Genomic DNA, 22,302 nt, shown 5'->3' on the forward strand with positions numbered 1-22,302 from the left:
CGACACCCGGACGAGTTTCTTCACGATCTGATCTTGCTTAACAACGGAGGGCGACGGATTAACTGGATCTGTCGCGGAGACGGAGGGCGCTGCCCCCGGCGGAGGTCATGACCCCCGACGGAGGTCATGGGCAACCTCCCCGGGGGCGCGCTAGGAGGCCGTTGAGGGGGCGCGCTAGGAGGCCGTCGAGGGGGCACGCTGGATGCACGTCGTGAAGGACGGTCGGCGGCGCGCGGGAGGCAGGGGGGACGAGCGGAAGTGGAAGGTTTGGCATAGATTTGAAACCTTAAACTCGTGATACCATATAGGAAGAATAGAATTTGGTATAATAGATTGATTGTATTGCATTGAGCCTCTCAGCCGGTATATATTGAGTACAAGACTTGGGGAGCAAAGCTCCCCCGATACATATGGCAGTCTACGATACATATATCTACAACTACCAAATATACTCTAACAGCGTGTGCGTAAAAGAAAAAAGAAATACAAACTAACAAGCCGCCAATGCAAGCCCCTCTCTACATTATGGAGCAGCTGGTGTCCGGCTGCGAGTAGTAGCCGTACCCGGCGGCGCGGTGGTCGTAGACCACCGGGGGCGGCGGCGGGTAGTGGTGGTAATACCACTGGTTGTACTCGGCGACGGGGTCGGCCGGCTTCTTCTCCTCCTTCTTGTTCTCGCCGACCTGCACCAGCTGCGCGTCGCCCACCTTCTTTCGCAGCGCTTCGGTGAGCTTGATGGAGTCGACGCCCTCGCCGACGACAACGACCTGGTCCTTGCCGTCGCCGGCGAGCGCCACGGAGTCGACGCCGCCCGTGGACGCCACCAGCGCCATCGCCTTGGACCGGCACTTGTCGCTGCTCATCTGCACCTTGATCACGATCTTTTGCTGAAAATTAATGAAAGAAGCAGAGCACGTTAGCCTCTCGGTCGCCAAGTCAGCTGGTGGCTGGAGCGTAGTGCAGAAAGGAGGAAGAAGCTGATGCAGATGACCAGGAGGAGATGGTGACGGTACCTTCGCCATGGCTGATTCCTCGGGGCTGCGCGGTGCTCCAAGCTTGAAGAACTCAAACGCCTCGCGACTATTGAGGTGGAGGTTTCTGGAGTGCGTTGGTACGGAAACAGAGGCGGAGTGGAGAGAAGAGGTTGGTTTCCCGCAGTTGGTTGCTGTGTGATTTGGTGGGTGCAGAGCAGCGGCGCGCCTGAGCTGCTATATACATAGCCGCCGCGCCGTGCACACGGCTCTACTGGCGCTTTGCGTGGTGCGCGCGCTACGTTCCTGTTTATGAATTGGCCGCTGTGGTCAGGTCACTCACTCAAGCGAAGACTTGCCCTTGGAGAGCACGAGCAGGTCGCCTTGTCTACTTTCATGGGCCCCAAGCCTGGACGACTTGACCTGGGGCGACGACTGACCGGAGACGACTTAACCGATCCACACGGCGCGTTACGCCGAAACGATCGCGAGATGAGGGGTCCCCGGCTCCACATGCCACGGCTTCGGGTGTGCCGGGACCACGCGGATGCACCGGTACCGGTACGTACGCGGAACGCACGGCACTACTGCAACAGCAATATATATAATGGACATGTTACTCTGCATTTTCGCTGTTTCTTTTCTGCCCATTCGAAGAGGGGTTTCGGCAGGGCAATTAACATGCCCTACCTATCGATTTTGCACGTGTTGAGGCACACACAACAGTGTGAGTGGCAAAGGGACGACCCAACGGTTCGGCTTGCACATCTAGTGAGGGACGCTAGCTATGCGGCACACTATGCTATGCATGTATTGGGTGAACATGAAACAGGCTACTTCCCGACCAACTCCTTTACCCCCTCATAGGCTAGGGTTACAGGGCCGAGCCACCGGACCTGGCGAGAAAGGACCTGACATATCTTTTCTTATGGAGGCTTAGCGGTTGGTTAGCGCGATATAAGGAGCTGTTCAGGTACACATGTCATATGCTAATTAGGAGTATTAAACATAGGCTAATTACAAAACTAATTGCACAGATGGAGTCAATTCGCGAGATGAATCAATTAAACCTAATTAGTCTATGATTTGATATTGTGGTGCTACAATAACCATTTGCTAATGACGGATTAATTAGACTTAATAGATTCATCTCGCAAGTTAGCACAGGGTTCTGCAATTAGTTTTATAATTAGCTCATGTTTAGTCCTCCTAATTAGCATCCGAACATCCGATGTGATACTGCTAAAGTTTAGCACCTAGTATCAAACACCGCCTAAGTTATCCGTGCGGTACTAAACACTGTAATCGTTCCGGCATACCGTGTAATGTGTCACGTGACTCACGGATTAGCTGCGAAATTAGGATAGAAAAAAAGGGCTGTCCGGATGGACGTGAAAAGCCCGGCCGGCCCGTTTTTTATTCCAGCCAGATGCTGGAGCCGACACACGGTGCAAATCACGACTCAAACAAAAAGGGTTTCTGTAACATCGCGACTCAAAATGCTCTGCGCCTCCGAACAGTGCGACGAAAACTCGTGAGGGTGCAGGAGCGACATCCTGTTGTTGAGGACTTCAGGCGAACTCGCTGATGGGCTGATGGTTCGGGTCATCGGCAGGGCATGCAGCAGGCGTGCCCTCTCTTTCGTTTGCTGATGACTCGATCAAACGGGTGCCTGCCCTCCCATAGCACGTCATATAATTTTTGGACGGCTGTACTGTACCTTACGTTCACACAACAATTGTGGAGGGTTTCGATTTCGGAATCGCCACAGCCCGCAGGGCACAGGGCCACATCGTTGTTTCCTTTGGAGTTTGGACAGGTCGATTATCGGTTTCTTTTGGTCCGTTTGGGACTGATCCACTCAAAAAAAAAACTCCGCTCACCAACTTCAGAAAAATATGAAGTTGCTCAACATGTTTGGCTAACAGCATGACTCCAGCTCTAGAAAATGTAGTATTTGATGGGAATAGTCCCTGTTTGCCCTTGTTGTTGTATGTTCATTATTTTCTTTATTTAGGCTTTTTTTATTTTTTTCCCATGTTGCTACAGTTACATATGTAATGTTGTTTTACCACTTTTAGTGGAGCTTACACCTATACAAAATAAACTAGTTTTCAAAAATATGTATGTGACAAGCTACTCACCGACAATGAAACAAGATATTGTATATTAGTTTTTTTTTACTCTCTACACTTATCTTGAAATTTTAGTAGGTAATGGCGCCTTGGCATTTCGTGGAATAATCCTAACAGGTACCTCCATTGGCTTGAACTGGCCTGACGCAGTGCTGCCATCTTTGAGCATCTGCGGAGCTGCTCGTCCTGGCACATCTCGCCTTCTACGCCACCGCTCAAACGTGGAGCTCCTGCATGCCGTCACCGTGCTAGGGACAGCCGCATTGGGTGTGAGACCATGGGGGAGCCCAGGAGTAAGCGTAGCGGCTCGCGAAGGTGCGGTAGCATGCGCCGGATGACAGTATTGAGGGGAATCCATTCTATCTTGGTTTGCACGGCTGGCGGAGGCACAAGTCGGCGAGGGCAACTAGGCAAGGAAGGTAGCGGCGGGATGAGATGTAGCACAAGGGAGGTGAGAGAGAGGGGAAGGGACGACGCAATCGTTCTATTTTTTTACTCACGAACCGGTAAGCTGAATTGTGTAAATAGTGGCATGTTGGGTAATTATCCTACAACTCTATGTGGATGTTTGAAACGTGGTTTTCTGGAGCACCCTTTGAGGAGCTCCACAAAATCTTTGGAGTTGGCCCCAAGATCCATGTTTTCTCTAGACCTAGAGTTTTTGGAGTTGGAGGTGTTTGGCTTGAAGATTTGGGAGTGGAGCTGAAAAATGTGAAGCGGAGCAGTCCTAAACAGACCCTTAAAATTTGTATATAACGCCCCAAAGGATAAAAACCAACAACAGACCTATTAGCTCAGTTGGTTAGAGTCTTTTGCTAATAACGCGAAGGGTGGTGAGGGATATCTTGACATTTTTCTCTTCCTCATTTCGCCGAACAAAACTGTAATGGGCCCGGGATACATGGGCTTTGCCCAGATAAGAAGACGTGCAGCTCATGTATCCTGAAATTCAATCCATCTAGGATGTACAAGATGTACCGAGATTTGAAGGAGAGGTTCTGGTGGAAGGATATGAAACTCGACATAGCCAACTACGTCGCCTGCTATGACATTTGCAAATGAGTGAAGGCTGAGCACCAGAGATAGGCAGGACTACTTAAACCCTTGAGGTACTGGTTTGGAAGTAGGAGGACATCTCCATGGACTTCATTGTCGGCTTGCCCAGGACTCAGAAGGGGAATGACCCAATTTGGGTTATTGTGGATAAACTCACCAAGGTCGCTCATTTTATACTTGTGAGATGCAACTACCGCACCAAGAAGCTCACAGATCTATACGTGGACAACATCCTGAGGTTGTATGGAGCACCTAAGAGTATTGTGTCAGACAGGGATCCTCAATTTGTTGCCAAGTTTTGGAAGAGCTTCCACAAAGTTATGGGTACTACCTTGGAGTACAGTACAACGTTTCACCCCTAGACCGATGGACAGATTGAGAGAGTGAACCAAATCTTGGAAGATATGTTGAGAGCTTGTGTGCTTACCTACGACACCGACTGGGAGAGCAACTTATCTTTTGCTGAGTTTTCCTACAACAATGCAAGCCAGTCTTCAAATGTCACCTTTTGAGGCCCTATACAGGAGAAAGTGCAGAACACCGCTGATGTGGTCTGAGGTTGGAGAAAGTACTCTCTTCGGGGCAGTAACTATTAAGGAGGCCGAAGAGAACGTGAGCAAGGTTAGAGAGAACCTAAGGATTGCTCAGAGTCGCCAGAAGAGCTACGCAGACAAGAGGAGGAGAGACTTATCATTTGAAGTTGGAGATCACGTTTATCTCAAGGTCTCACCGCTTCGTGGGAACAAGAGGTTTCTGGTTAAAGGGAAGCTTGCACCGAGGTTTGTAGGCCCCTACCAAGTGGTTAAGCGAATTGGAGAGCTCATGTACAGGCTTGCACTACCAGAACACATGGCTGGAGTACAGCCGGTATTCCACTTGTTGCAACTAAGGAAGTGTATGAGAATTCCCAAGGAGAAGGTTACACCCGGTATTCCATGTGTCTTAGCTAAGGAAGTGTTTGAGAATTCCGAAGAAGGAGGTCCACACTGAAGCTTTAGATCTACAAGATACCCTAGAGTACGCAGAATACCCAATCAAGATTTTGGATCGCGCAGAGAAAGGGACAAGGAGGATATCCATTCCATACTGCAAGGTCCTTTGGAGCAACCACACCGAGAGAGAAGCAACTTGGGAGAAGGAGTCAGATTTGAAGAAAGAGTTTCCTCACTTGTTCGAGGAGGAGATAGAGGCTTAATCTCGAGGACGAGATTCCCATAGGGGGGAAGACTATAATATTCCTAAAAATTAGAAATATTAACTTGAGTAAAATTTAAAAAATTTAAAACTTTTTGTTTGAATTGTGTTCTCATTTGAAAATGGAACACAAATTCTATTCTCATCTAGAAATTCCCTAATAAATTAAAACTAAAATTAATTTTAAAACATGTGTGCTAGTTTGATTTGGCTCCTTTTAATTTTATTTGGCTTTCAAAGTTGAGTGTGTTTGAATTTTGAATCTCAAACTAAATATAAAAACCAAACCTAAAACTAACCTAACATCTAATTGAACCAGGCCGACCCATAGCCAAACTGGCATGGCCCGCTAACCTACCTCTCTCTCGAACCAGCCCAGTCGGCCTGCCAGACCGCCACCACTCCTACCTTTTCTCCCCCTTGCCGATGCGTGGATCCCACGTGTCAGCTTTTCCTCTACCTCCCGCCGGTCGCTTGCTGTGCCTGTACCGCCACTGCCTCGCTGGTGCTCGCGCCTGCGCGCCCTTTCCCGCTCCGCGACAACGCGGGGAGTGTCCGTGCGCACCTCCCCGTAGCCCTAGCGCGCACCTTCCTGTAGCCCTAGCGCGCTTGTAACCCCTTCCAGAGCCTTCCAAGGTGGGGATTTCCCCATCTTGCCCCTGTAGACCGCCGGCCACGCCTCTAAACCCTAGCCGGGGGGCTGTTGGATGGCCGCCACGACACCCTTGAGCGCGCACGCCAAGAATGGATGGCCGCGCACTCCCGCGACCCGCGCCCCGTTGCCCTAGCCCTAGTCACAGGCTATAAATAGCACCGATCGGCAACCTCTTCTGCCCATCCAAGCTCCGAGGCTTCTCCCCAACACCGCCACCACCAGCCAAGAGGAAGAGAGGGGAAGCGAAGAGAAGAGGAGGGGAGGAAGAGAAGGAAGAGGAAGGAGGAGTTCGCATCGGAGGAGCCACCATCATCCCGGAGTCACCGTGCCACGCCAGGAAGGGGAAAGCCAGAGCCACCCGACGCCGTCACCGCCACCGGAGGGAAACTGTGCCGAGAAGGAGCCGCCGACGTCACCGTACCACGAGCCTTCACCAAGCCGGCGATGCCTTCATCTCCGTCCTGCTGTGAGCCGCCACCCTTTTCTCTCTTTTCCTTAGCGCCTCTGACCGGCCTTCGAGTTGTCGCCCAGCCTCCGTTGCCTGACTGGCCATCGAGCCGCACCCGCCGCTTGCCGTCGCCGCTGTGTCACCGGCCTTCATGCCGTGCCTCTTGTGCAAGTGCCGCCGCTGCCCTCTCGTGCAGCCGTGCCTCGCCTCAGTCCTGGGATTCCAGGACGCCGCACTTGACGGCTAGCCATGCCGCGGCCAGGGGTTACCCCGTGACCGCGCACGCACAGCCCACGCACTCGGGCCGATCGCCACGCGCCTGCCTTGCTTCACACCACGCGCCGCTTACAGCTCTGCCGTGTGCTAGTCCGCGCCACGCTACGACATCGCACCGTGCCGCGACATCGTGGGCGCGGTCACCGCCTGCCCGCACCGCGACGTCGCGCCGCCGCCGCTCCATGCTGCAGCCAACCAGCGCGCGCCACACGCTCGGGCCCATGAGCGTGGCGAACAGGATCCGACTTGCAAACTGGATCCCGGCTAACCCTGTGCGGCCTTGTGTGCGCCATATGGCAGTGCCACCTAGACTAGGATGACCATGTGGCTGCCATGTGGCGCTGACGTGTCCATGGCTAGGCCCACTGTGGGGCCTACTAACGGCCAATGGGGCCCACCAGATAACCGGCAGGGCCAGTTGACCGGGTCAACGCTGACCAAGCCAACGTTGCCCGTTGACCGGGTCAACGCTGGCGTCAGCCGACACGTCGCACCCTCCCGTGCTGCCATGTGGCGCAACCAAAAGATGACACGTGTCACCCTAATTAATGAATTTCCAAAATTAATTAAAATATTGAATAAATCCTTTAATCTTTAAAAATTCATAACTAATTCATTTGAACTTAGAAAAAAATGAAACTAGTAGCATTAAATTCGTAAAATCGAGCCCGTGCTATTTGTAGCTAGTTTGATGTTATTTGGATCTTCTAAATTTGGCTTTCTCGGAGTTTTTTTGTCTAGATGTAATGCTGATTAATTTATATTGCGTTGTATCTCATTCTGTTCAGACTTAAGCTACGACCCGGAAGACTCTCAAGACCCCGACTACACCGAGGAGGACCTCAACGACAACGGATAAGGTGTCATGTCGCTCCCAATTATATAGATCCTATGCATGCTTAGTTGCTAACGCTTGATTTATGATGTTTGGATGATGATTGATTGCATAGCCTATGTTTCTAGCCATGCCTTGATAATTGTTTATCCTATTTTCCTTGTTACCTACTTGTGGACTAGCTACAGACCCCTAGCTAGTCCACCTTACTTATATCCATATACATGCTTTTGAGTTATTGATGGTCATATGCCATGGCTTTGGTGATGGGATTCCTTGTACACTCTCGCGTGTGTTTTGGGTAAGTGTGATTCCCTGACGTGTTTTGGTAGGAGCGAGAGTGCCTTACTAGGGGAGAGCATTCTGGACTCTCTCCACCCCCTTGTGCCTGTGGTTTGTACCTTGTTTGACGCTGAGGAGCAGGTGGCGTACTTGTACATTGTAGGTGCTTCGTCACATACTTGTGGAGTTTTATGCTCGCTCTTGACCCTAAGGACCGAGTCAGTTCACCACCAGTCACAATATCTATTCTCGTACATACCGTTCGCCTTGTTATGGGTGGGGTTCAGTCCGAGATTAGTGGTGGATAGTGCTCAGCTGTAGGCGGATTGGAGGATCAGTGTAAGGAGTTCGAGGCGTTGATCTGCTCTGACTAGACTACACCCCGGTGTGGGTAGGTTTCACAGCTTCGAGGTCCTCAATTGGTGACAGCGTGTCCTATAATTGAGGACGGTTCTAGACTCGAGGAAACAGGAGAGTGCTATCCACTTACTAGGGCTCCGGCCGTTAGATGGGGTTTGAACGAATCGCTACCGTTCAGGCTCCATCCATGCGGGTACAGTTGTACAACCTCTACAGAGCATATAAATCTATAGCTATAGCTCGTGTCCACTGGTTATGGACAATGTTGTTGACTACCGCTACTTCTAACTAGACTTATATTTATACTTCTACCTTCCCTTTTTGAGATAGGCCAGCATTTGCCGTTGAGACATGAGGGGAATGAGCTCTCACATCGCCTAGTATGTTTGGGTGCTGGATTCTTGGGTGAAGGATCTGGTGATTTGTGACGACTTCCTTGAGGTAAGGTGTTGACCTTGGAGATGGTATTGCTTTGATGCATCCTTAATTGTTGCTGCTGCTGCATATACCTCTATAGCTATATATAGGTTGATCCATGCATATAGTATTATTTCCCCGTTTTCCTTGACTTGCTGCTTTTGGGAGTTGATATGGCCTACCCGCTTCTTAGGTAGATGGTGGTTTTTCAGGATCGGAGCTCGACTACGACTTCAACAACGATAGATGGGAAGATTAGGGATGGTCCCTCGCTCAAGTCGCCTCTGAAGGTATTGTTTGCCGCGCTACATGCGTAGATGTTTTACCTTTTATGATTTAGTCCTGATGGACTTGTACCGGCATGAGCTGATGTGTTGTACTCGATATTTATGATATATTTATGATATTGTTACTCTGCTACAATTCTATATTTCTATGTTAGTATGAATTTGTACTATATGAGATAGGGATTCACATGTGATAGTCTTTCTGGGACTATCACAAAGGTGCGTAATCTTGAATTCTCAGAAATGAAAATTCGGGTTGTTTCACCGGTGGCTATGGACGGCGGCGGACACCGCGGTCGTGTCACCGGCAGCTACAGATGGCGGCGGGGCGCGTGCGGCGACGACAGGTAAGAGAGGGGTAGGGTTGAGGAGATGAGGTGGCTACAGATGACGGCGGGTGCGTAATCTTGAATTCTCAGAAATGCCGGGTGCGCAATCTTGAATTCTCAGAAATGAAAATTCGATTGTTTCACCGGCGGCTACGGATGGTGGCGGGCGTCGCGGTCGTGTCACCGCGGACACTGGCGGCTACAGACGGCGGCGGGGTGCGTGCGGACACTGGCGGCTACAGACGGTGGCGGGGTGCCGTCACGGCGGCGGGGTGCGTGCGGACACTGGCGGCTACAGACGGTGGCGGGGTGCGTGCGGTGACGGCAGGGGTAGGGTTGAGGAGTTGAGGTGACTACATACGATGGCGGGGTGCGTGCGGTGGCCGGTGAGAGGGGGTAGGGTTGAGGAGATGAGGCGCATCCCAACAGATGAAATATATTTGCACCCATCTCAAAAACCGGAAACCACGTAACATATACATATGAACTTAGGAATACCGTCCCGAGTGAGTGAGAACCAACGCTGGGCCCAAACTGGTTCAGGAGACGCTTTCGATTACCATGCGTGGTTACCCTTTTCTTCTTCTAGATGATGCTTCTCGATTTTATTGAAGAAATACATTGTACTGCTAGGTAGGCTAGCGGAGTAGCGACCTATCGTGACAAACGAACTGACAATATTAGAGGTACGGTACAGTACGTGATTACATCATCCGTCCCTCGTTCATGTCCGCGGCCGCCGCCACCGCATCGACGACGCCACTACTACCCTTCCCCCCGCCACCGCCGGCGCCTGCCCTCTTCCCCTCGTTGCGCGCGGCGGCCGCCGCCACCTTCTCGGCGTCCTCCCTCGTGGCAACCTTGTTGGCGGGCAGGACCGCCGCGGCGTCGCCCACGACGTCCCTGATCCTCACCGCCTTGCCGCCCTCCTCCGCCGGCCTCATCATCATGTTGGTCTCCGCGGCCTGCTGCGCCGCGGCCGCCACGCCGCCGGGGAGGTTGCCGCCGAGCCCCGTGGCGCGCATCTCCGCGGCCTGCACCGCCGCCGCGTCGGCGAGGCCCACCGGCCTGTCCCCCGCCGCCGTCTGCGCCGCCGCCTGGAGGGCCTCGCCCACAGTGACCGCGTCCGTGGCCTCCGCGACGTTTTGGTCCGGCACTGGCACGGTGAACTGCGCCATCACCTGCAAAGAGAGAGAGAGAGAGAGTGGCGGTCGGTTCCAAGGGCCAAACGCCATGAAAACGATCTTGGAACGTGCGCTGCTTTATGGTGTGATAGTACTATAATAACGTACCTGGCCGCCGGCGCTGGTGGTGACCATGCGCCTACCGGCGGGGAGGTCGGTCTCGGTGACCCGCAGGCCGCAGCCGCTCTGTTCCTGGCCTTGCCCGACGACCTTGTCCCGCTCGCGGCGGGCCTCGTGGGGGTCGGCGGACGCTGGGTACACGTCGCCGGCGCGGACGGGCTGGGGCTGGCTCATGCTGCCAGATCTGTGGACTCTAACGCTAGCTGAACACACGGCCGCAACAACAAAGCAAGGATGGGTCAGTTTGGCTAGCGCAGGCAGCAGGTAGCCGGCTAACGCAGGTGCATATAAATTCTTCGAACCAGTTAGATTTACCCGTATGGGTCGCTGCTACATGTTCACTTCTTGCAGTGACACGTCTGGACGCCTAGAGCGATGCGTGTGCGTGGGTTCGGCTGAGAACGTACCAGAGAGCGGCAAAGGTTTGGCGCTCTGCAGGGCTGCGTGGCACGGTGTGCGCTCGTTCGCCATGACACCTGCAACCGGATGCCGCGCGTCTTTCACGCAGGTGCATGATCGTTCGGCAGGGCTGCGGCCATGGTTGAGATGGCTGCGGCTGTTGCTTTTCTAAGAAGCAGTTTTTTGCTTCGACTTGTCTGGTTGAAAAAAGTTTGGCAAAACAGATTCTCATAGCTGTGTAACATGGATAAGAGGATGAAATGTCTATAATACCCCTCTCCTTTTTCCTTTTCTTTTTTCTCTTTTCTTCCCATTATTTCTTCACTCCATTTCCTTCCCTTTCCCATCCTTCTTATCCATTCTCCCAGTGCAAAACAGCTTCTCTTCATTGTTTCAAATGTATAAAAATGTGAAATGTTCACTGTACCCTTCATTTTTTTCATCCACTTTTTCTTCTTTTCTTCGTATTTCTTTTTTTCCTCCCTCCTTTTATTTTCTTCTCTTTCCTTTGTCTCTTCCTCACCCTGTTTCCTTCCTTATCCACTCGCACCGTTAGCCCCCAACGCCTCTGCTCCATCTCGCACCACCGGCCCTGGCTCTTTCGCTCCCAGCGCACCAGCCCAGCGCTGCCTCCCTCCGGCGCGTGCCTTGTTCCAGCCATGGAGCTCCACCGTACCGTTACTCTGACCCGTGCCTACTCCCTGCTGTCCTCGGCCATGGGCCACGGCGGGTAAAAGGGTCACACGCACCTGCGGTCGAGGATGAAGCTACTGGGAGCCAAATTTTTTGGCTTCTCCCCCACCAAAATGCTCTAGAGAGCGGATTTCATGGAGCTCCTGCACTAGAGCCGTTTTGCTTGTGCCCTTTGGTAGGACTTGCCGGTGGAGGAGCCGGTGGTGAAGTCCTGCCAAGCGAGGCCGAAATATTTAAAACGGCAAAGGTATCTATCACACGCAGCGGTAGCACCACCAGCACTGCGCACTAAAGGGCTTCAGGGTTTGGGAGAAAAAACAAACTGATGCGTAGCGTGGGTCTTATGCACGGCTTCAAATGCAGCGCAGTTCGTCGCAGCTGATACAACCGGTGAAACGAACTACCAATTGATGCCGTGATGATTCGCGATGCAAATTCCTCGTGGAAAAAAAAATGGCAGGAGGCGAGCTGCGCTGCTGCTGCTGGGATTCTTTCAATCTTTCCGGATTGCGGGGCGCCCCCGGGCGGACTCGTGCCGTCAGGAGTCGTCAAGGAGTCGCACCATGACCCACGTGACAGTGAAACTAGGTGGACCCACGTGTCATCGAGCAACGGTTGGGTTCCCGGGGCGGTGCCAGAATGTGGAAATACCCCCCTCCCTCCCGTCGAAACGGAAGACGGACGGCGAGCGGCGGCGCGACAATGCGGCGCTCGGGCGGGGCCCCGTCTCGCGGCGGCTGTCGATCCGGTGATCCAAACGCCCGGTAGATGAGGGAACCGGCTTCCAATTGCGCTGCGGCGGCGTCTGCCGGTGGCGGCTTCGTCTATCTCGGGAGTGGGCGGCGAGGACGATGAGCCGTCCCTCGCGCGCCTGGATCCGCAGGCTCCCGGGGAGGTTCCATTTTAGGTAATTAAGTCTTCCTGTTATCCTGTGAGTGAATCATGATTATCGAGTCACCAGTTCATATTTCAATTAATATTAATAGATTCACATTTCCAAAATGCTTAGTCATCTTAGACCTGCGGACTGTAGTGGTTAGGGATGTTTCCAGTTTTTTTAATCAAGGATTTTTTATTCTCTCTTTTTTTTAAAAAAAAATAACATGGCTAACTTCCTTACAAAAATCCGTACCCAGGCCTTAGCTGTGATACGCGAGCAACTTAAACAATAAAAGGGCAGAATGAGCTGTAATAGGGGAAAATGCTGCCAGGTAGGAATGTGAGTGTGAATGTTACCAACAACTTAGGCTGGTGCTATTACTCGCACATAGTATTATGGTATGGTGTTTTGAACAATAAGCAAAGGGCCGTATATGCCGCCAACTTGTTGTCCACACATAATGACAGATGTATGCCTCTGAGAATCTGAGTGACTAATGGCTGAATACAGTGGGCGAGATTTAGATTGTGGGCCACCCTTTTGCGAGATTTGCCGGTTTTGGTTTTCGTCCTAAAGTCCTGAACATTTTTTTCGAGACGAGGCTGACCCCATTTTCATTCATAAATGGAAATTCCACTGTTCCGTTACATGAAGAGAGGAGATGAACAGGAAGTCTGACCAACCTAGTCTATCTATCCTGATTCAGGGGAAGATAAACTAGTGAGAACTTAAGCCCCAGGATTCCCAGGGAACGCTCACCATCGACATCGACATTTTACTAGTTTGAAAGGAAACAAATAAAGGTGGGCGTAACACACATGAGACTGCTGGAGCTAACCAGAACGACACATAGCAAAAAGAAGTTTTCTGCCAAGAGGATGGGCCGGCATCTTCTCCCAGTCCATTGTTTCTTCTCGCCCGTCAGTTGTCCTCTTCTTCCTCCTGACTCCCACTTGGTGCAGCTGGCTGTTCGCTCCCGGGAAGAGCCAGCAGTCTGGCGGCAGGGGCTCTTGCTTGATTCGCCATCACTCTGTGTGCGCAGCTTAGCAGGACCTTCACGCCATCCAGCAGCCTATCTTGGAGTTCCGACTTGTAAAGACCTGCCCAGTAATGCTTCAAAGCACAAGCGAGTATTATGATTACAGCAGCATGACTGATTGTTTTTTTTTTCAAAACATGCTTTATTTCTACATTTCCATATTGCCCAGCTTATAGCTGAAAAGCCAAAAGTGTAGACATCCTGCGCTTCTGGCAGCCACTTTTTTACCCAAAGGGTATATTGTTGTAGATTTCTGGGGTATGTCATTGGCAGTTTGGCACCCAGGCATAAGCCCACAATGCCCCACACCACTTTTGCCACCGGGCATTCAAAGAACAGGTGTGTCACTAATTCAGCACACGAGCAAAAGTAGCATGATGGATCTCCTATCCATTTCCTCCAGATCATATTGTCTTTAGGTAGTATTGCAGAGTTTTCTACCAGCCAAACAAAGATTTTGATTTTATAAGGTATTTTTGCCTTCCATATGTGTCTGTAGGAACATATAAGTCCTGAACATTGTTGAACAATGTAATTTGTGAGCAAGTTAAATAATATGAGGGAAGAATCATTGAGCTGTAATAGTGTAAAATTGCTGCCAGCTAGAAATGTGGGTGTGAACGTTACCAAAAACTTAGGCAGTTACTATTACTCGCACATAGTATTGATGTATTATAGTATGGAGTTATGAACCATATAAACCGCCAGCTTGTTGTCCACATGTAATGACAGAGGCATGACATGTAAAAGACAGGTAAGCCTAATACTTATCCTCTGAATGACTCATGGCTGAATACGGTAGGCGAGATTTAGATTGTGGGGGCACCCTTTTGCGTGTGTTGGGGGTTTTGTTTTTTTTTCACAGCTAATAAAGCGTGTGTACAGCTCAATAAAGTGGAAATCCACCATGATAAAATAGCGGTGGGGGTTGATAGTGCCCATAGGCCGTTTTGGATTACAGTGAACAATTGAACAAACATGTGAAGTTCTCTAGTTTTTGTTTCGTGCACGGCATCTATTGCTACAGCTGTATAAACACCTTCACCCACTGGTGCTGCATTTCCTAATTGTAGAAGAAATTTAGGATTGTTGAATCTGTTTTCTCACAAGACAATGTCAATAGTCGAAGTTCCTAGTCCTAAAGATCCAGAAATTGTCGAATCTCTTCTCCTTGATCTTTTAGATCCAGAAAATAAGGCGTATGCCCTTTCTGTGTTACCTAAGGTAATTTTGTTTCTCCTCTATATTGTCTATTTCATCTCCCTCCTATTCGCTTGGCATAATATATCAAAGGTAATTGGCGCTGAGTTGTTTCAAGCTCAGATTGCTCATACCAAGCTCTGATGGCATGATAAATTCAGAAACTGTCTTCTACAAATTTAGATGGGGCTTTCTCTAGTATTTCTATTATAAACTACGATTTAATACTATATTTCTTCTTTTATTAAGTAGAAGTAGTAAGTGATCAACTCATCTGAGAATTTTGGTGCTTGCCCACTTAACATAATGTGGAAATCATGAGGTAGACATGCTTACTGAATGATTGTAAAATGCATAGATGTAGTTGTTTTCCTTTCTTTTTTATAAAGGCTTAATTCTCTAATCCATGCTATGAATACTATCTTATTAACCCATAAACACCTGTTTATTGTTGTTATCTTAACATCTGGAACTATATGAAAGTTCTTCTCCACATGTAATCTGTTCTTACTTATTGATTATAAAACATATCACATCCATTTTTAACCTACATTTCGATGAGCTATGCTGCTACTGTATCTTTCCTCTCCCCTTTGGTTTGACATGGTAAACGTTATTCCCTTTTCAGTTTCATCATGTAACGTGAAGCATTTTGTATTTAGTAGCTTCTAGTGATTAGGCCACATGTGCTAGCAACCTGCTCATCCTAATGCGTTCAGAGATAATGTGATGGTGTACTTCTATTGCAGTAAAGACAATTACGCAAGGTGAACTTGATTGCATTCGAAATCACAGAGATATTTCATTCACATGGCAACTAGCCTGTTTCACCAAAGACAATCCAAGTACCCAAAACACTATATGATCCAAAAAGGCTGTGCATAGAGCATTCCAAAACATACATAAGCTAAAATGAAAAGTTATTAGAGAAGCAAACCTAAAAGAAAAGGGTAAATATAAGGATGTATTTATGTTTGACCTAATAAGAAGAAGGGGAAAAGGGTAAAAAGGTCTTTAGATAGAATACCGAGACCAATAATGCTAGCCTCCTTCTAGTTTCTGCGCCTCTTTGAAATGGAAAATCTGCTAGCTTCCTTGTACACAACCCGCTCCTCCCCGAAGCCTTGCCTCTGTCTCCCTCCATGGTAAGAGGCGGCGGAGGCTTCAACTCCCTGGCTCCGGTGGTCAGGGACATTAAGATGACGCTGGAGGAGCAGCTTGTGCTCAACCTCTGCAACCCTGAGTTGCGTCGAAATGCCCTTGTTGAGCTCTCCAAGGTCCCTCTTGTGCCTTTCCTTATCTGAAGATTATAAATCTCCGCAACGAAAGATTTAGCCTGTTTTTATCTCTAGAGAGGATTCTTGCCTGGAATTCTTGTTGGTGAAAGTCTGCATCTTGTGGTACGATGTGGTTTTCTGGGATTAGGATGGTTCAGTTAATGTTGGGTGTGGGGGCTGTCATATAATGAGGCAATTAACAGCATTTCTTCCTGATCGAATCTGGGTGTGCAACGGCTGTACTGTTTGACATCTTGCGGATTTTTAACATGAGGATCCATGGTTGTGTTGTGCGATTTAGATCCATCTATGAATTGTTTGTGCTTCTCCATTTAGGAATTGTGGGAATTTAGGGATTTTTATGTATGATGTCTTAATTTTGGTTCGTAGTTGGAGTTCTGCTGAATGTATCACTTCGTAAGAAGATTTGGTTTAGATCTAGTTTTGAGTTTATTAAAGTTGGATTGCTGTATTCACACTAATTGTTTAAGTTTCATATCAATGATGTCTGATACATCTTGATTCAACAACCATGCCCAGTTGATCTCTGTTACTGGTCTTCTGGTGTTGTATCTTACACTATGATTGAGCTGGAAAAGTGTTCATCTTTTATTTATTTGTTTGTCTAAGAAGTAGTAGAGCGAACTGCCACATTCAAATGTAGTGGTTGTAAGGATATTTATGTATGGTATGGAGTTTATCTGGATTTTGAAAAGATTTACTGTGTTTCTTAGTAGAAACTTAAGAATATTATTTGATATATCTCTTTGTTCAGATGTTGTCAGTTGTAGCTTATTGCAAATTGTAATGATAGCAAATTTTAAGTGTTGGTGACTCATCTCATCTACTGGGCAGCATTTCAGTGGTGACCAAAACTTTGTTGGCAGAGTAGGCATGCTTATTATGAAATGCCCTTGTAACTACTTGTAAATTTGATAGCTGATTGCCCATCCATTTGTATGTGCTACAATAGTCCTTTTACTGTTTATTAGCACTCCAGTTCTGTATTCGAGCTGCTCTGAATTTGTCAAACAAACTATTATGCTGGATGGCTGAGTTACATACTGTTACTGCTTTTCTAAATCTCTAAGAGTACGAACCCATTCCAAAGAGAACTTTTTGTCTGCACAATAGTTGATCCATGTTTAGTCATTAACATTCCACATCATTGATGAAGGCAACAAATTTGGTATATAATGTTCCTTTTGCAACTATTTTCAGAGAAGGGAGATGTTCAATGATTTGGCTTTAAAGCTATGGTACTCTTTTGGCACAATAGCTGCACTGGTACAGGTATGTAGTAACCCTTGCCCTTTTTCTTTCCTTACTTATAGTATGAAAAGCTTGAATAGGAGCTTTGGGCATACTCTGTCGTGTTGTGTAATCATGTTTGGTTTGTTAGGCTAGTCATTTTTTATCCAATCCTTGAGTTCATGGATATGTCAGTTTTGTTAATTTACGTTCTTGAACTTTAAAGTTTAAACCAGTTTCCTATTGAAATGATGGTCAGCCTTTTGGTCTCACATGGTATGTTTGTCTACTTGAACAAACAGGAAATTGTGTCTGTCTACCCTGCACTTTCACCCCCAACATTATCGGCAAGTGCAGCTACCAGAGTCTGCAATGCACTTGCACTTCTTCAGGTACGGTTTTAGGGAATAATGGGGATAACAGCAGAAACTTGGCTGCTGATTGCAACCATCCCATGACATACTGTACTGCATAGGGGATTTTTGTTCTGTTTATTGTTCATCATTTTAAGCTTCCAGCATTAGATTTTGTATCAGATGCTTTGTTCATGTCCTCCAAAAATTGTTACAGACTGTTGCAGCACACCCTGAGACCAGGACCCCTTTTCTAGAAGGTAATGACCATAACTCCATAAGAGCATGTCTTTTTTTATGTCAGAGATGTAATGCATTGAATGTGGACTTTGCTAGCCATCCTATGTTCGCTCAATGTTTTGCTATAGGCGCACTATTGTGTAGTAGTTGGGATTTACACATTTGATTTAATGCGTAGTGAAGATTCTGTTGTACTTCTTCTGCCCATAGATAATACGTATTTTTTAATGAGTCTTTGAAAGTTGATTTTGACATTTGGTTTCTCTTGCAATATATTATCAATTTCTACAAAATCAAGGTCATCTTATATCTAACTCGAGTACGGATATATTCATGCAACTTTTCTGCACTAAACATGCATTTTATTTGACTAACTATTGGTCAAATTTTGCAAAGCTTGATCTTTTCGAATCTTAAATGCACTATATTGATGGATGGAGGGAGTACTAAGGAAATTTTTTACATGTTTAACTAATTAACCTTGTATTTTCTGGATATCTTGTCATTAGCTACTCACTTTGCCCTGTCTTCTCATCCTTCGCTTTTGCAGCCGGAATTCCGTTCTACTTGTTCCCATTTTTGAACACTACCAGTGAGGCAAAATCTTTCGAGCACTTGCGTGTTACCAGCCTTGGTGTTCTCGGTGCTCTTGCTAAGGTAATTTATTGTTGGGATAATACACGCCTGAGAAGATTAATCGCATTGCCTCAATACCGAAGTAAATAGCATGGATCTACTTCACGAAACATGCAATGCAATCATATATGAAGAATTGAAATGGGGATGCATCTTTGTTCTCTGTGGAAGGAAAAGATAACTATTTAACTTTCAAAAGCAGGTTTACTATAAATCTTTAATGTCTCCTCTGCTCATTTTTTTTTGAAGGATTTGTAATGTTTTGAGCAGGAATCTACTGAACATCTGAACCCATCTAGTTTACCATGAAATCAGCTGGTAATGATTCAGTGCCAATATAGACCTTTTCACCACAAGATTAGTTCTTATTTTTCGTTCATTAGTATGTCCATCACCTTTACCCATTCTTTAATGCATTGCCAGAAAACTGGATAGCTCAGCAAGACTAAGAAATGTGAATTTTAGTGATTGAAAGTTTGATGGTACGCATGTGGTCTGTTGTTCTAGGGCAGGAACCCACATTCATGCTACATCTGAGGAAGCAAGCATTTAAAAGAATAAATAGTAAAATCCATGTGCGGTCCTTAAACTAGTCGTGGAGTGTCATCTAGGTCCATGAACTTAGAAACTGCATATAAGGGTCCATAAACTTGTTAAAGCGTGACATTTAGGTACTTGGGCAGTTAGGCTAGAACCAATCCTAGTGATATTAGTTGTGCTCATTTCGGGCATCCAAATTAATTCCAAGCAAATGGAAAATGGGACCTTTTGTGCCTCATCAACAACAACAGCAAAGCCTTGTGTGCCTCTTGAAAACATGAATATCCTATATTTCATAATAATTTATATTTTATTGTCTATACTGTGTTCTAGTAATGGTTTTAATTTTAGTGTCCTTCAAAGAATCATCAGTTTTAGAGCATGCTCCAGCAATTCCGCACTTTTGGAGTGCTCTAGAGTCATTTTTGCATATATTAATTATTAAATCACTCCTGGGAAAAAAAGAAATTCTCCTAGGAATGTATACTTCCATTTTGTTCGGATGTGGAATATTTCGAAATACTGGAAAAAAGTTGTAGATGTCAAATTATGCTCATCTGCAAAAGTATACAAAGACAGATGAGGCAAAAATGTATAAAAAAAAGGCATGCCCTGTATCTACAGTCTCTTTGCTGATGCATAGCAATGCGTTGTAAATTGTGATATTTAGAAGGTATGCATGGTGACATGCCCCCACACGAGAGAATGCTTATAGATTTCTGGAAATTTGTTATGTTTCTTTCAATGGACACATTTCTCATTTTCAGTTCCTACTGATAAAACAGGAGTTGTTACCCTAGCAATGATAAGTCCACTTTTCTCATTCAGTTCCTATTGATAAAACAGGAGTTGTTACCCTAGCAATGATAAATCCACTTCCGAGATCCATGTTTTTTACAAATACTATTTCTGCAAATGAGAAAGAAATTTCTCTATCTTGTGGCATGCAGGTAGATGATACTGAAGTTGTCAAATTCCTGCTGAAAAGTGAAGTCATTCCTCTGTGCTTGCGAATCATGGAGACAGGCTGCGAGCTTTCAAAAACAGTATGTCATCCATCTTTCGCGTTGGCACAGCCACGTTGCATCATGCTATCCTATCATACTCTTTAGCATGCTTGGCTTTCTGAAGTTTGCGTGGATTTTGGCACACCATGGGCCATGTATATTTTGGCATGCTACACATGATTTAAGATTTGTTAATTGGGATGACTGGTCACTATAATGCCCATGTACTGTCTTTCCCTTGCTATAGGCTACATGTTGTCCAGATCTTGAGTAGCTTATTTTGCATGATATGGCATGCTAGTCTCTTTCAATATGTCGTATAGTTTACAATTTTACATGCTGTCTAGGTGAGGTAGACTACTAGTCACTCTATGTTCTAGGATGTAGCCAATAAGATCCTCAATCCTCATCAAGATTATTTTGATCCACATTAGGTTTCTCTCAGATAATCCTATAATACCTTACAACTTCTAAGCACAAATTGAGGCTTATGAAAGAAGCTTCAGAAACTGTTCAGTAATGTTGTTTCAGCAACTGTCTTATGGTGCTAATTTCAGTAGCAAATGTACGCTGTCAAAGGAGTTCTGCATATTCGTATTCATTTGAGTTTGAGAACAGTATGAAAGGACTCTGTGATATCTCACATGCATAAACAAGTGGTTGAGTAGAAGGAGCCTAGTTCTCCCTTTGGTAGGTGGAATGAAGTAAATCCTGTAGTAAAGCCCCACCAGCAAATCTTGGCCAATGGGCATTACACTAATTCAATAACAATTTCTTTGATTCACTAATAAGACAGATGCTTATGCAGGTGGCCACTTTCATTGTCCACAAGATTATGCTAGATGAAGTTGGGTTACATCACATCTGTGCCACCCCAGAATATTTCTTTCAGGCAGCCAGTGTTTTAGCAAACATGGTGATTGCATTAACTGAACAGCCCTCCACCAGGTTGCTGAAGCATGTTATCTGCTGCTACCTCAGGCTGACGGATGATCCTAGGTATGCGATTTTATCTTGCATAGTAGCAAGCAACTTAATAGCATGTACATCTCTTCCCACATGATGACGTATGTCTCTTCCCCTCTTGATTGCAGGGCCTGTACTGCGCTACGAACTCACCTTCCTGAGGCTCTGAGAAACGGAACATTCGACAGCTGCCTTAGGGTGAGTTTTTCTCCCAATTCATCATCTGTCTCTAATCGACGATTGCTCCAGTTACACCAGATTGAAGGGTTGCAATTGAATACTAACTGCATCTCTGTACCGCAAACACAGGACGACCCTGCTGCAAGGCATTTTCTCCAACAACTGCTGGATAATCTGGCTGGTCATGCTGGCGGAGCACCTCATCCAAGCGCAGGTCCTGTGGCAGGTGGAGGACGCCATGGAGGACCCTCTCAGGCAGGACCAAGTCGCAAGCGTTGATGTAAACCAGTCTGGTCACTGCCATCCAGAATTGGCTACAACGATGCAATTATCTTTGTCCTAATTGCAGGTAGTGGAAGACCCTGCTTGGCTCTCGAATGAAGCGTTATGCTGCAGCTTATTCCCGTTTGGATGGCCAGTCTGCGTTATGCAGGCCAGACGTTGCAGTGTCTGCATTAGTACTGCTTTATGCATTCATTCTTGGTTCGGTCCTTTTCAGGTGCTACCTGGGTCGATGGACGGGGAGGTTATTTGGGCTAGATGCGAGATTTGTAGCAGGTTCCAGCATTTTTCTTTTCTAGGAGGGCAGATACCGACGAAATTTTGGCGCCCTTTTGCGTAACACGTCTACGAGTTTCGTCCTCCTTCACTAACTCAAATTATTCTAATCTCTAATACACAAGATTGGGTCAGCACACAAGTAACCTCGCTTTGTAATCTGGGTATCTTGCAGCGTAGAATTCATTCTGTTGTAATGTGGTCTAAGATAAGGTATATTTTGGCTCATGTTTGTTGTAGCTGCTCAGGGCACAGGTGCCGTCGATGGTCGGGGCGCCGCTCATCGCGTGTCATGATGCAGGTGAAAGGCGATCCCAGGATGACACGCTGCGTACGGTAGCACGCGTGGCCTCTCTGGTAGTATCAAAGTATCAAATTAGCTGCGCATGGTTACATGCGTGTCATCTTGCGGTGGGAACAAATAGCAATATAAATAGAGAGCGTCGTTCCACCGCCGTCGTTAAAAATCGAGCAGAAAAAAAGAATAAAAGCTGATAGATAACGGAGAGTACGAGGAAAGCAGCATTCAGGATG

The 22,302-nt window shown here is 47.2% G+C and overlaps 3 protein-coding genes across 4 annotated transcripts; 1 reads left to right on the top strand and 2 right to left on the bottom strand.

The window, feature by feature from the left end:
• Positions 1-311: 311 nt before the first annotated feature.
• LOC101786087 (heavy metal-associated isoprenylated plant protein 47) lies at positions 312-1,267 on the bottom strand. The gene is made up of 2 exons (XM_004952864.2): positions 1,014-1,267; positions 312-887 (listed from the first exon to the last, which is right to left on the bottom strand). The coding sequence occupies exons 1-2, from the start codon at positions 1,020-1,022 to the stop codon at positions 519-521; spliced, it is 378 nt and encodes a 125-aa protein (XP_004952921.1). The 5' UTR covers positions 1,023-1,267; the 3' UTR covers positions 312-518.
• Positions 1,268-9,754: 8,487 nt separating this feature from the next.
• On the bottom strand, positions 9,755-10,793 carry LOC101786758 (late embryogenesis abundant protein 3-like). The gene is made up of 2 exons (XM_004952865.2): positions 10,538-10,793; positions 9,755-10,426 (listed from the first exon to the last, which is right to left on the bottom strand). Exons 1-2 carry the CDS (start codon positions 10,721-10,723, stop codon positions 9,950-9,952), a joined length of 663 nt encoding a protein of 220 aa, XP_004952922.1. The 5' UTR covers positions 10,724-10,793; the 3' UTR covers positions 9,755-9,949.
• A 1,487-nt stretch (positions 10,794-12,280) lies between these two features.
• LOC101752615 (CCR4-NOT transcription complex subunit 9) lies at positions 12,281-21,996 on the top strand. 2 transcript variants are annotated; one of them, XR_002677053.1, is made up of 10 exons: positions 12,281-12,548; positions 17,259-17,330; positions 17,591-17,680; positions 17,859-17,901; positions 18,432-18,538; positions 20,008-20,103; positions 20,873-21,063; positions 21,159-21,228; positions 21,340-21,559; positions 21,710-21,996. XR_002677053.1 is itself a non-coding variant. In XM_004952867.3 (9 exons), the coding sequence occupies exons 2-9, from the start codon at positions 17,268-17,270 to the stop codon at positions 21,487-21,489; spliced, it is 810 nt and encodes a 269-aa protein (XP_004952924.1). In that variant the 5' UTR covers positions 12,281-12,548; positions 17,259-17,267; the 3' UTR covers positions 21,490-21,996. The 2 variants fall into 2 exon arrangements, 1 of the variants encoding a protein (XP_004952924.1); XM_004952867.3 differs by having other exon boundaries at positions 21,340-21,996.
• The last annotated feature ends 306 nt before the right edge of the window (positions 21,997-22,302 follow it).

This window comes from Setaria italica, chromosome I (assembly GCF_000263155.2).
Source record: "Setaria italica strain Yugu1 chromosome I, Setaria_italica_v2.0, whole genome shotgun sequence".
Classification (NCBI taxonomy): Eukaryota; Viridiplantae; Streptophyta; class Magnoliopsida; order Poales; family Poaceae; genus Setaria; species Setaria italica.

What these genes read in the sequence shown, in the direction of transcription:
- LOC101752615 (XM_004952867.3), top strand. Translation starts at nt 17,268, where the DNA reads ATGTTCAATGATTTGGCTTTAAAGCTATGGTACTCTTTTGGCACAATA. An exon ending in CAGGACCCCTTTTCTAGAAG is followed by an intron (nt 17,902 to 18,431) that starts GTAATGACCATA and finishes TCGCTTTTGCAG; the next exon opens with CCGGAATTCCGTTCTACTTG. An exon ending in GCTGCGAGCTTTCAAAAACA is followed by an intron (nt 20,104 to 20,872) that starts GTATGTCATCCA and finishes ATGCTTATGCAG; the next exon opens with GTGGCCACTTTCATTGTCCA.
- LOC101786758 (XM_004952865.2), bottom strand. Translation starts at nt 10,723, where the DNA reads ATGAGCCAGCCCCAGCCCGTCCGCGCCGGCGACGTGTACCCAGCGTCC. An exon ending in CCACCAGCGCCGGCGGCCAG is followed by an intron (nt 10,427 to 10,537) that starts GTACGTTATTAT and finishes CTCTCTTTGCAG; the next exon opens with GTGATGGCGCAGTTCACCGT.